The 13,657-nt window shown below is 51.3% G+C and overlaps 1 protein-coding gene across 12 annotated transcripts in view; it reads right to left on the bottom strand.

Moving 5' to 3' along the window:
- The window catches only part of NLRC5 (NLR family CARD domain containing 5), an 87,425-nt gene that overhangs the window by 36,346 nt on the left and 37,422 nt on the right, over positions 1–13,657 (bottom strand). For 9 of the 12 annotated variants that reach the window (XM_045442838.1, XM_045442826.1, XM_045442828.1 and 6 more), the window contains 13 exons: positions 13,165–13,248; positions 12,935–13,018; positions 11,481–11,564; positions 11,271–11,360; positions 10,465–10,524; positions 8,659–8,724; positions 8,125–8,208; positions 6,245–6,328; positions 5,196–5,285; positions 3,059–3,127; positions 2,207–2,275; positions 736–819; positions 223–306 (listed from right to left, as the gene is read on the bottom strand). In XM_045442838.1, the coding sequence (XP_045298794.1) occupies positions 223–306; positions 736–819; positions 2,207–2,275; positions 3,059–3,127; positions 5,196–5,285; positions 6,245–6,328; positions 8,125–8,208; positions 8,659–8,724; positions 10,465–10,524; positions 11,271–11,360; positions 11,481–11,564; positions 12,935–13,018; positions 13,165–13,248 (1,032 nt within the window). The remainder of the gene's footprint in view (positions 1–222; positions 307–735; positions 820–2,206; positions 2,276–3,058; positions 3,128–5,195; positions 5,286–6,244; positions 6,329–8,124; positions 8,209–8,658; positions 8,725–10,464; positions 10,525–11,270; positions 11,361–11,480; positions 11,565–12,934; positions 13,019–13,164; positions 13,249–13,657) is intronic. The other 3 variants (XM_045442835.1, XM_045442834.1, XM_045442837.1) reach the window with 3 other exon arrangements.

Below are 13,657 nucleotides of genomic sequence, written 5' to 3'. Positions count from 1 at the left end.
AGTACCCTTTTTGAGCACTTACCATGTGCCACGGACTGGACTAGGTTATTGACTTGCATTTTCTGATTTAATCTTTACAATAACACAGGAGGGAATGAGACGGGACACAGAACACACCCCCCCACACACACTCTCTCTCTCTCTTTCTCTCTCTCTCTCTCCCTCCCTCTCTCCTTCTGATGAGGACAAGCCTCAAGAGGCTTTGCCTAGTTAGCTACTCACTTCAAGGACTGTAGAGTGCCCAACCCTGGGAGCAGCTGAGCCAGCTGGGCCGCGCCTTCGTCCCCCAGAGCGTTGCCTGAGAAGCTGGGAGGGCAGAGGGGAGAAGAGGTTAATGCAGGATCGGATTGGGGCTGGTAGGAGCTTTGTCTCTCCACTCTGGTCACTCAGTCACTTAGCTTCTCCTGAAACTGGGACACCACCCTGAGCTGCCAGGCCGGATCTCAGAAGGTCCCACACGGGTCAGCCGCAGTTTCCCCCAGGGCTCCTATCCTGAGGTCTGTGATGCTGGGGAGTCAAGAATGGACTTCAGAGGGGGTCGTATGTGGGGACCTGTATTTTAGGGGGAAGGGGTAACCCCTCGCCAGATTCTCTAAGGGGTTCCTGATTGCAGGAAGGAAAGACTGCCGATCTGAATCTTAAAGAAAACAAAACCCAGCACGCTGACACCCACTGCCTGATGGGCCCCTCGGGCCCCTCCCCCCGCCCACCCACCTTCCAACAGCAAGCACTCACTCAAGGTGACTGAGGCGACAGCTTCCTCCCAGTGCCCTGCAGAGCTGTGCTAGGTGCTTGGCTTGCAAGCCACAGTGTGTCAGCCTGCAGAGGGGGAAGCACAGCCCTGCGGTGTCTGCCTCTTTGAACAGAGGTGACAGTGGCCACCACCCCCACACACATAGGAGAGGCTTTCAGGAGAGGGACGGGGACGCATCTGGGATCCAGACAGAGGGACCAACGCACACCACACACATCAGACATGCCACACATGCGGCATCTGCCGCATGAGGCAGTAGAAAGCCAGAGACAGAGACACAGGGAGGCAAGCAGACTAAGTCGGAGAGACACTAAGATGAGAGACAGAGGAAACAGATGCAGAGATACACGTGCACATGCACCTACACACCCATGCACATGCAGGCATGTGCACATACACATGCATACACATGCACTCACACACATGCATGTACACACACACATGCACATGTGCACATGTATGCACACGCACACATGTATGCACACACGCATACACATGCACGCACATGCACAAGTATGCACATACACACACAAACATGTGCGTGCACGCACATGCACTCACACGCACATGCATACACATGCACACACACGCGCACACATGCATTTACACACGCACACACACGTACACACGCATGCATGTGTGCGCACACATGCATGCGCTCACGTATATGCATGCACACACATGCACACACGCACACACATGCGCACACGCATATGCATGCACATGCAGATGCATGTAAAAACATGCACGTGCACACACACGCACGCGCACACACGTGCATACACATGCACATGCATGCACACACGTACACACATGCACATGCACACACATGCACACACATGCACAAACATGCACACACATGTGCATGCACACACATGCGCACACATATGCACACATGCACGTGCATGCACACACACGCATATGCATGCACACACACATATGCAGGTGCACATATACACACAGTGCCAGGAGAGGACAGACAGACAATGAAAGAAAAGGCAGCAAAGACAGAGAAACAGGAAATAGAAGAGAAACAAGAAGCAATAGAGACAGGGAGAATCAGATGGACCTAGAATAAGAGAGAAGTCCAGAAGAATATTGACAGGAGCCCTGTGGGGGCTGAGCTAAGTCCCAGGATGAGGAAGGAAGGAGCCACATGTCCCCATTCTCTCCATCCAGAGTCCCCGCAACTCATCAGCTGCTGGAGGTCAGGGGAGCTAAGAGGAGTGGGGGCTCCCAGGGAGGGAAGGTAACTGAGGGGCTGCCTCGTGAGCCCTGGGTGGGATGGACTGGGCAGGGGAGGTGGGAGGCAGGGAAGCCAGGCCACAACTCCTGGATACAACAGGTCGTGTCTTCCAGGGAGCACCTGAGGCCAGAGGCCTGGGGACAGGCTTCGAGCGGAGGAAGGGATGAGCCTTGAGACACAGCCAGGCCTGCAGGCCAGCACCGTACCTGATCCTTGTGGAGTGCGGGGGCAGCTCACAGGGCATCTGCCGCATAAGGCTGTCATGGAGTGCAGCCCTGGAGGGACACACACCAAGGCCAGGTTGAGCAAACTCCTCAGCCACTATCTCCAAGCCCACCCTCAGCCTCACCTCCCGCCATTCAGTCTCTACACGAGGCCCGGGGACAGCCAGACCTCGGTTCCACTTGGGCTTCTTGGCTTCCAGGCTGCGTGGCATGGGACAAATCACGTAGCCTTTCACTGGGACAACGCATGTGAACTGCCTGAATGTGCTGCTTGCTGCATGCACATCATAGTAAGTGCTCAGCTAACCTTGGCTGTTAGTATCATTAATCTCAACAACATCATTAGTGCCTTCAGAGATGTCAGTCTAGAGCTCAGACCTTACATAAGACATTGTAGGAGACACTGAGGGGCCAAGAGCTGAGTCTCTGCCCATATGTTGGGCTGGGATAATCCAGGCACCTTGTAGGCGGTAAACTTCCTCTAAGGGGTCCTCATGCCAGAGGGAGCCAGAAGTTCTGACCAAAATCAGAGCTATAGACCAAGAAATCCGCAGTCCTTGGGTTTAGGCTGAAGGACCCCAGGCTCTGGTGCTCTGCTGTGTGGCTATCCCATCCCCACCCCAGTACACCATTCTGTGTCACGGGGCAAAGGGGAGGCAGTCTGTCCTTTGACACTCCCTCTCAGGGCTGCCTCCCTTGCTGAGTCTGTTGGCTTCTTAATCCTTCGTGAATCTGTCAAGGTTCCCTGGCAGCTGAGTGATGTTGTCCAGCTGTGGAGGCCAGGGAGGATCCGGCCCTGGCTAAGGATGTGGCCAGGGTGAGGCTGGGCCCTACCTCTCCTGGATCCCTCCCTGTTCCTCCTGCTTCGGGGCAAACGTGAGGACCACGGTTTTGTGCAGCAGGCTGCAGAGAGAAGAGAGGAAGGAGACAAGAGGCTTACAGGGGGTCCTTGTGTCATTTTATAACCTCGCCTGGAGGGACCTAGAAGGTGTCACCTCCCGCCTGTAGCTGCAGCTACTTGCTGTCACTTCCTGAGTTTCTGGGCTCCTGAAGGCTTTCTACAACAGAGATTTTGCAAACTGATTAAGCCCCATTTCCTGACAAGTCCTTCAAAGAAAGCCTCAGTTCTGCTTTCTCTCTGGTGTGGGCCTCAGGTTGAAACCCTCCTCCCTCTGCTATGTTTTCAGAGCATGCTCTGTCGAGGGCACTCACCCCAGCACAGCGGGGTCACTGTCAGGTCCGGGACAGGCACCGACAGTCCACCCGAGGCTGTAACTTACAGCAGGAGCATCCCTAACCTCAGCTGTATAAACTACAAGCTAAATACACATTTCTCATTGCAGAGGTCATACTTCTTCTGAGTGGAGAACTTACAAACTTTAGTAAAGTAGGAAAGAAATAAAGAAAACCACCAACCATCTTTTCTACCTATCAATGACTGCTGATAATACTTGGGATTATCAGTGGGAGACCACTGATAATACTGGGAGTTCTCCAAGTCTTTTGTTTTTTTGTTTGTCTGTTTTATTATTTTTTTTAAGTTTATTTATTTTGAGAGCGCAAGCAGGGGAGGGACAGAGAGAAAGAGAGAGAAAGAGAGAGAGAGAGAGAGACAGAGAGAGAGAATCCCAAGCAGGCTCCACATTGTCAGCTCAGAGCCTGACACAGGGCTCAAACCCATAAACCATGAGATCGTGACGTGAGCTGAAACCAAGAGTCAGACGCTTAACCCACTAAGCCACCCAGGAGCCCCCCCTTTTTTATATGCAATTAATGTTCCTTCTTTTTTGCCTTTTTTTAAAAAATGAGATTAACTTACAGATTCTCTTTTGAAAGTTCAGTTTTTAAAGGCACAGGTGAAGCCAAGGTGACAAAATGTTGATAATTATTGGTGGGAGCTGGGGTGTTCAGGCACCATTCCTTCTACCTTTTGAGTATGTTTGAAAAGCCTTACTGTAAAAGCAATGAATCAAAATTTTTGTTTATTTAATATGCCACAGTCAGCTCTCCATGCTATAATTGTACCTATACCACTATTTTTCATTGAGTTTTTCTCTCTGAAGATAACTTAGTTTACTTATCTAATATTCAACTGTTACACATTTAAAGTACGTTCATTTTTTCCTACATAACCAATGCTGAGGTGAACATCCCTGCATCTAAATGTGTTTGTACCAGCAGCATGATTTCTTTACTATAAATTTCTAGCAATAAAGAGCGTCATTCGGAATGAGCTAAGGATCCCTTATCAGATCATTATATACAGTGAACCAAGGTCTCTTAATCTCTCGTTTGGGTTAATTGGCGTCTCTCTCCTCCTCAAAGGAGGGACCACCCTACTCAGTGAAGAGCCCTTCTGGGTGGGGACTGTGTTGACTGTGTTAGCATCTGTTCTCAGCTCCTAAGACTGAATACTGAGACTTACAGAAATAAGGTTGGGCCCTGTCTTGGGTCAAGTTCCCTAGAAGCAGAGCCTGAGCCTATGAATGGGGCAGTGGCTCAAGTGTCACCTGATGATCACTTGTGTGCGTGATGTACTAAGGGCCTGCTCTCAGGAGGAACTGGGAAGGGAAGGGAAGCAGAACAGAGCAAGTCCTCAGCCTGATCCCACAGGGAGCTCTGGAGCATGAATGGCACCAAAAGTTTGTCCCACCTGAGGCCAGAGGGCTGGAGAGTGATATCTCTGCCTCTGTCATTGGCCACTCCTGGTTGGGGGAATTGGGAGGGTTACCTCCCAGGCATCGCTGGCTCCTATCAGCCCAGGATAGTTTCCCGGAGAAGTTATAAGCTGTGAGTAGCCAACACCCAGAGGAGCTGGGAAAAGAGCGTTTAGGCGCGGCAGCACATTCTACAGGTCCCAAAGGCCTGGGACCAGAAAGAATTCTAAGGACTGAGAGAGGATGATGGGAGAGTCCCAGAGCTCTAGGCTGGAGGTAGGAGTGGGTAACAGTGGTCCACTGGGAGTTCCTACCTGATGTGTAACTCTGCGAGGGTCTGGCACATGCTCACTGCGCTCAGGACACCATACACCCCATCCACAGACAGCCCGTTGTCGCTGAGGCTGTGGAGAGGAGGGATAAGGTGGCAATCAGCCGGCAGCCGACGTCCTCAGCCCTAGACCGCTCTGGTCCCCTCCTCCTGGCACAGTAGGCTTGCTGACTGCCACCCTTGGGATGTCCCGGGTCCTTAACCAGGGTGTCTCAAAGGATTCTGGCCCATGTGGATGAGCCAAGAGATGCCTGAGCCCCCTGCCCCACTCAGAGAACAAGATTCTACAGCTTGAGCGATAAGCACTGACTCACTGTTTTCACTTCTCTGGGCCTGTTTCCTGGTCTGTAAATAACCACCATTTTAATCCCATGTTACAAGTGGAGAAACGGAGGCCCAGAGACATTAAATTCTGTTAAAGCTACTAAGCGACAGAGCCAGGAATGAAATCCAAAGCCGAGGCCCCAAACCACTGTTTCCCAACCTCAACCTTTCACCCACTTTTAACCCACACTTGGGCTAAGACCCCAACACATCCCAGCCAAACACCACCCTATGCCATACCACGTAACACCACAGCATACCAACAGCCTACTACTCGTTCTGTCCACCCCACAGCCCCAACAACCCACCCCTTTCCCTCAGCACCATACCCCCACCCAACACACCTCTCCCCACTCCAGTACCCCACCGCCCATTCACCCGGTGCAGTACCCCACCCCACCCCACCCCACCCCATCCCACCCCAGGGCTGTCGTAAGGACAAAGTGAATGCAAGCCACTGATATACAAGGAACACGGTCTACACAGGCAAGGAGTTTTAAGAACTGGAACGAAGACAGTGGCTCATGCCAGACAAAGGCAAGTCGAGGCCAAACCACTCCAGTTTTGCTGGTACTGGGGAGAGAGTAGGCGTGGCCAGTGCGGCAGACCTACGTCTGGTGACTGTGGGCACACGGACCCGGGTGGGAGGGACCAGCAGGGGCTCTCCGGGGCCCTCCCTGCTACCCCACGGTGAGGCGGGCAACTCACTCCAGATTCCTGGTGATGTCCAGCTGGGCTGCAGCCTCTGCCATCAGCCGACAGCCTTCATTGTCCAGCTGGTTCCCTGAGAGGCTGAGACAGAGGGGCCTGATGCTCTGTGCTGCTAAGGCGGGGTCCCCCCAGCCTCTGCATGCACGCCGTCCCTCCTTGACTTCAGCCAAAGCATCACTCTGATAAGTGAGCCTTAATAATAATGGGTGCTGCAAGACTGTGCACTACATGTGCAGCATCATCCCAGCTACTTCTACGATTATTGGGTATTTAATCCTCATAACAACCCTGTGAAGCAGGCCCCATTATTGTCCTCAACTTACTAAGCAGCAAACCAAGGTACAGAGTGGTTAAAACACCTCCTGAAAGGGGGACCTGGGATTTGAACCCAGGCAGCCTGATTCCAAGGCCTCGCCCTCAGCTCTTTCTTTACGCTTCAATCGGCAAAACTGCTTCTTGTGATAAACTCCTTAGTCATACCGGCATCAGATCTACTCTGGGGATCAGGGAAGTTTCCCTGATGTTTGAACGACTTGCTTGAAAAAACCAGGAGCTCGGTAGGTAAGGGGTGGGCGAGAGATGGGGGAAAGGTGATCCCGGTACTGGGCACAACTCATTCAAAGGCCCTGTGGCGTAGTACACAGGAGGACCTGACAGGAGGACAGTGTGTCAGGATCGATGATTTCAGTGGCAGGGCAGGGTCAGCTGGGGCTCGGGGTGTTGGAGGCAGCGTTCCGGATCACACAGGATTTTAGCATCCGGGCTTTATCCTGAGCAGTGGGAGGGAGTGAAGGGGGCAGGCAGCAGTGGAGTGCAGTTCACTCTCTACCCGGTGGAGGTGGCCAGTGTGGAAGCAGGGGACCCAGTGAGGAGGCTGATGGGGTCATCCAGGTGAGGAATGAGAGCGGTTCAGACTGGAGAGGTGGATGAGAAGAGGGTGGTTTTGAGAGCTATGTGAGGGGTAGGTGGACTTGGCATGGACTGGTTATGGGGGGAGGGGAAGGGAGCTGAGAGGTGTTTGGTCTGTGTAGCCAGGTGGGTGATGGGGTCACACTGCAGGTGAGAGCACCGGGGGAGGGGCAAGCTTGGTGACGGCCAGGTGGGTGGAAGCATGCGAGTTTGGTAAAAACACCTAATCCTGTCTTGGTTCTCCCAGTAGGACCAAGTCAAGGCTCAGGCTTTGGTCACCAAGGCCCTCACCTGTCCATCTTTCCCTGGGGTGGGGCCACTCACCTCAAAACACATTATGGCATTCCATCACTCCACCCTCGTGCCCGTTTGATTTCCTGGAATGGTCTTGGCAGGGGTCCTCTCCGGATGACACAACAGGACCTCTACCAATCCCCAAGCCCTACTCTCAAGGAGCTGGACATGAATGGAATTTCTCCAGCCCCAAAGGAGAAGGTGGTCTCACTCTACTCTGGGTGAGGGAAGACAGGGTGAGGGCACCTGAGAGTTGTGGTCCAGAAGACAGGTGCGATGAGGCTTCTGCTCTGCAGGTCTCGATGACACTGGTTATGGGGACGAGGCCGGTGGGAGTCATTGTCTGAGCTTGAACCCTGGCCTGGACTCTTCCTAGCTGTGTGACCTTGTGCAAACTTACCTCTGTGTGGTTTAACTTCCTCTCCTATGAAATGTGTGTAGTAAACAGCACTTACATCAAGGAGATGGGGAGATTAAATACGAGGATGTTTATAAAAAAGCCTGGCCCAGGGCAAATGCTAAATAGTGGTAGCTGTTATGATATTTGCGTCCCCCAAATTCTTCATGAGGCAACACGCCCTTCCTCACACCATGCTCACACACACAGTAGAGGCCCTTCAGACCCTGCCCTGCCCACCACCCTTCTCCGCCCCAGAACTTCCCATGATACTCACTCCACTTTGTCCAGGTGGGGGCCTTCCTGGAGCTGGGCTATGAGTTCCTGCACGTCATGGACCCTGAGCTGACACTGCTGAAGCCTGAGGTCAGGGTGGAGGCAGAGGGGCTCAGGGCAAGAAGCTACACCATGCCTCCTCCGGCTCCAAGGACCACTGCCAGGTGTGGGAGCCAGGAGGCAGACAGACCTGGGGTCTCATCCTGGCCCTGCTTCTTGGTAGCTGGGAAATCTTGGACAAAGTACTTAACCTCAGTCTCCTCCTCTATAAAATGGGAAGAATAAAGCATACTTTGCAGGGTTTTCAAATGAATTACAATGAGGTAATGGATATAAAATACTACAGTGCCCAGCAAGGGCTCATCTGTTGTTATAACAGATGCTCCTTGTTCAAGCCGGGATGGGTTATTCATGTGCTTTCTCTGCTCCATGCCTTTATCCTTTATCCTCCTTGCCCCTGCTACGCCTCTCCTGGGAAGGCACCTCCTTTCATATTATATCCCTCCCCTTAAGGCAATGGAGCCCACAGAGGTACCTGAGTGCCAGGCTTCTGCTCTGAGCCTCTTTCCTCTGGCTGGCATTTCCCTGTAGGTCTGATGCCCTGCAAAGAGCAAATCCAACACTGGCCTTGGCTTAAGAGTCTAAGACCTGATGAGCCAAACCTCTTATTTTAGGTTCTAGGGGCTGAAGACCCTGCAGCATGACCCAAAGTGAATGAGTAACAAAGACAGTTGTTTGAAGGTGCTGAAGGTGTTATTCAGCAGAGCAAGGAGAGCAAAAGGTCGGAGGTCAAATAGGCTTTATTCAAATTCTGGCTCTGCCTTATATATAGCAGTGTGGCCTTGGGCAAGTCACTTCACCTATCTGAGCTTCCACTGTTCTTTTCCAAAATGGGACGACAATATCTAACACAGAGTGATTGAAGGATTAAATGAGATGATGCACGGTCAAGTGCCCCGCATAAGCACAAAATTGAAGCTTAGTAAAAAGAAGCTGCTATTTCAATGTTGAAGCTTTCCATTTGTATATGTGCTACCTGTAGTTCAGAAGGTTGGAAGCATGGACTGTGTGTGGGTCCAGGTTGTGGGGGCCAGGGCACACCCAGGCTCTCTCTCACTGGGCCAGGGGAGGGTTGGAGGCTGCCGAGAAGCTGGAACATTATTAGCTACGTTTTCACAGACCTCTAGATTGGCATTGTCCAAAAGAACTTAACACGATGATGAGGATGTTTTATATCTGTGCCACCCGCTGCGGGAGACACTAGCCTCCCATGGTCATTGAGTACCTGAAATGCGGCTAATGTGACTGATAAATTCAAAGGTTCACTTTACTTCATTTTAATTAATATACATCTGAATCACCACATGTGGCTAGTGGCTACCATATTGGGCATCACAGCTATACAGTTGGAGGAGAAAAAGACATTGGTCCTACCAGATCATTGTATGGGCGAGGAAAGTGAAGCTCAGAGAAAAGACTTGCCCAAGGACATAAAACATCATCTGTCTGTGTGTCTCAGCCAGGGAGGGGTATGAGGAAGCCTAGTTGCAATGTTCTTTCATGGAAAGGCAATTTCCCTTTCTTCACCCATGCAGGATTAGCCAAGCTGGAATCCACGCACAGCTGGAATAGCCAGCACCTGAGTGTCACCTGGATGTCAGTAGTATTTTAAGGACATTAAATGCGTTAATTCATTCAATCCTCAGAGTAACTCTGAGATGTAGGTATCATTGTCTTCTCTTTTTAAAATTTTTTAATTTATTAATTTATTATTTGTTTATTTATTTTGAGAGAGAGAGAGAGAGCACACAAAAGCATGGGGGAGGGACAGAGGGAGACAGAGAGAGAGAGAGAGAGAGAGAGAGAGAGAGAGAGAGAGAGAATCTTAAGCAGGCTCCACACTCTGTGTGGAGCCCGACATGGGGCTTGATCCCATGACCCTGGGATCATGACCTGAGCAGAAATCAAGAGGCAGACACTCAAGTGACTGAACTACCCAGGCCCCTTTTTTTTTTTAGATGGAAGAGTTTTCCAGAGTGTTCTCCACATACTAATGCCAACCTAACAGTATATTCATGCCTTCCCTAAGGGCCTGCCTTGCTCTGAGACTTCTGGGGATGCTCCCTCATCACAGGGGCCAGATGTGGTCCAGATATGCTAGAGGAAGTTAAAGTTCTTTGCCAACTCTGAGAAGTAAGTCATTTCTCAGGGCAGCCATAGCAAGAAGCAGCCCCACATTCCAACTCTTCATGTGCTCTCTTGCCCACCTTTCCCTGCAACTGCTTGACTCCAGACTGCTCTTAAGAATGAGCCCAGACTCACTCCCTTTCTACGTTCTTACCCTTGAAGTTCTGCAGCTGTCTTCGTGGGCGGGGAAAGAAGGAAGATGAGGTCCGCCTCCCTGCAAGAGTCAGACACCGAGCCATGAAACCAGTGGACTGGAAACCAGCACAATACCCCCTGCCTGCACACCCCTTGCTGTTCCAAACATCTAGAAAAAGTTGATTTTGTAATCAACAGAGAAACAACTGGCAAAAGTGCCCCAAATCAGAAATTAAAATTGTGACTATGCTGTTGCTTGATGAATACTTAAAGAGTGTTTTTAAAAGTCAGGAAAGCAATTTTTACAGAGATGACTTTTTTTTTTTCCAGAGAAGACTTTTAAAAATTAGGAATGCAAAGAGTTTTTATGGGAGTTACAGTATTTTAGGTTTGCATGGCACTTAACCTACTCCATAATCCAAACAGGTATCCCTAGTTCAGCACCATGGAGAGCAACATGCGGCTAATTATCCCTTGGGCTAGGCCTATGCTTCCTAGATCTGTTGATCCATTCCTTCAACCATCTGTCCATCCATTCATCTATCCGTCCATTATTCTACTCATTCAACCATCCGTCCATCCGTCCTTCCGTCCATCCATCCATCCATCCATCCATCCATCCATCCATCCATCCTTCTATCCATCCACTATATACTGAGTACCAGGTGCCATATCTGAACTAGGCTCTGGAGATACTGATATGAATAAAACAAATTCAGGTGCCCACACATGTAGGTCTTGCAGACTAGGTGCTCCTTTTCCCACCCACTACCTTCCCCTCCCCTTTTCTCAAGACCCTGAGGCCCAGATTCCATTCCTGCTCACCTGACCTGCAGCATCCTGACAGCAGGGCTTGTGATTGCTACCTTTGTCAAGCAGAGTAAGGTTGACATGGAGACACTGTTGCGGCTCAGGCTGCAAGATTGTGGCAAGGGTGTCAGGAGTGAACCCTATATCCCATGGGCTCCTGAAGAGACTTTCTTCGCTCTCCAGGGAGGAGGGTGACTCAGGCAAAGGGGTGGGAAGACTGCTTACTCAAGCTTCTGGAGCCGTGGCAAACGAAGAAGCACCTCCACAATGTTCAGCAACACCCCATCCTTGAGCTGGTTGTCCTGAAAACTGCAGGGAGACCAAGGCCCAGTCCCTCAGCCATGGAGTTGGGGGATTTCGGAGCCCCAGTTGACAGGTGATATGGCTGCCCTTATGCAGGAGACACAAGTCATAGGCCCACAAGGTGTTGGTGGCCTGCTCCACAGTATCCAGTAAGCCCAGCTAAGTGGAAAGGCCCTCTGCCAGCCTCACTTCTGTCCCTATTCAGCCCCAAAGGGGAGCTCCTGCCTAGGCTCAAGAGATCCAGATAATGGGGCTGTGAAGGCCTCATGAAGCGGAATGAGGACACCCAGCACCCTGCTCTCAGGGCTATGTCTGGGATGTGCCTGAGGCTGGAGTTTATTAGGGCCTCTCGGCTCCTAGGTGATGAGCAGAGTCTAGACTGGATAAAGGAGATGCTGCCTCCAACCCCAGCTCTGGCCTTGACCCCTAGTCCGAGCACATTCTTTCCAGGCTCACATTCTCCATCTGTCAAATGGAGTCCACAACCCAGCCTTGCCTGAGTTCCTAGCTGGAGGGACAGAAGTGTGAGGGTACCTTTGTGCATGATTGCCCTGGTCAGCGCAAAGGTTTGGAAATGTGAATTGTTAACGCTGTTTTTCCTGATTATTGAGAGTGACCTTAATCTTTTCTCCTATCACCTAGTGATCCCACATAAAGGCACTCAGCTGTGGGGAATAGGAGCTGAGGTCCTACACTCCACTCAACAACCAGTACAACCTAGTGCCAGGCTGCATCTCTCTGGATGAAGGGATGCCTTTTCTAAGTCTCATAAAGGTGCCATATAAGCTAGTGATGGTTCTGCCAATGAACTGCTGAGAAGGTTCCCTGGCTCCACCCCTCTCAGGCTACTCATCACAAACACAGGGCAGGAGTATATTTGTGCTCATGTGCTTAGTTAGTGTGTAACTGCATCTAAGTGTGTATGTGGATCTAAGTGTGCATGCATGTGTGCACACCTATGAATGTGCAGGTCAGGAGAGCAGGAGAGCGCAAGTGTGAATACATAGGTGCACGAGTGTGAAGGTATGTGTGTGTTTCATGCACTTACTTGTATCCACAGTGCCCAACACCTGCCTACACGCTGCTATCCCTTCTCTCAGGGTCACGGAAAGAGGGCCTCAAAATTCAAGCTCCTTAAAGATGGAGCAAAATATTAGATGAGGGAAGCAGTGCTCTAGGGTCTTTGGGAGCCTTGTGTTTGGATCCAGCCCCACACAGTTCTTGGATCTATGCCTCCCCTTTCCGGGTCCCATTGAAAAACAACTGGCCAGATCCTGATGGAATATGCAGGATTCATCACAGGCTCCAGGGGGTGCACAGGGACCTGGGAAGTGACTTGTCCCCATAGCCAGCAGGTCTTCCTGGAGATCACTCACCTGACCTCTTCCAGCTGTGGACAGAGGGGCAAAGCCTGCACCAGGCGGCCGATGCCTTGGGCAGTGATCTTACTTCCCGCTAACCTACAGGATAAGCAAAGAGGGTGGGAAGGAACAGAGATGGGAAAGGGGGTAGGCCAGGAATCTGCCCTGTGCAGGGTTGAAGGGAGAGGGGAGAGTTCCAGGCATCTCTGGCTGAGGATTCCTCTTGGACCCAAGCCCTGGCTCACCCCAGCTTCTTCAGGCTCCCCATTGTCGGCAGGCTCCGGGAGAGGGCTTCTGCAAAGGCGTCCCCACACTTCCTGCTCTTAAAGCTGCCACAGGAAGAGGCAAGATGGCAGAGGATCAGCGCGGAACAGGGCTTAGAGGCCATCACCCACCCCCTCCTCTGACGGATGGAACTGAATACAGTTATGTTAATAGTGGTAGCAGTAGTTGCTGTTCGTAGTAGTAATAAATACATATTATGGCAGACACTGCTAACTGTCCATTGACACCCATTCTCCACTGATAGAGCTCCAATTGGGAACGTGGTTTCCCAGTCAGAGATGGCATTTCCAGCCTCCCTTGCAGCCCAGGGTGGCTATATGACTATGTTGTCACCACTGGAATGTGAGTGGAAAGAATGTGCTCTGTGTCCACGTGTGTGGGCTTTAATACACTGGGTGTATCGAGTATATGCTCCCCTTCCCTTCCCCTAAGCCAGAACACGGATATGCCCAT

The sequence above is a fragment of the Leopardus geoffroyi genome, chromosome E2 (genome assembly GCF_018350155.1).
Source record: "Leopardus geoffroyi isolate Oge1 chromosome E2, O.geoffroyi_Oge1_pat1.0, whole genome shotgun sequence".
Classification (NCBI taxonomy): Eukaryota; Metazoa; Chordata; class Mammalia; order Carnivora; family Felidae; genus Leopardus; species Leopardus geoffroyi.
Note: the sequence above shows the minus strand (reverse complement) of the source record. Positions and strands in the feature narration are given on the sequence as shown.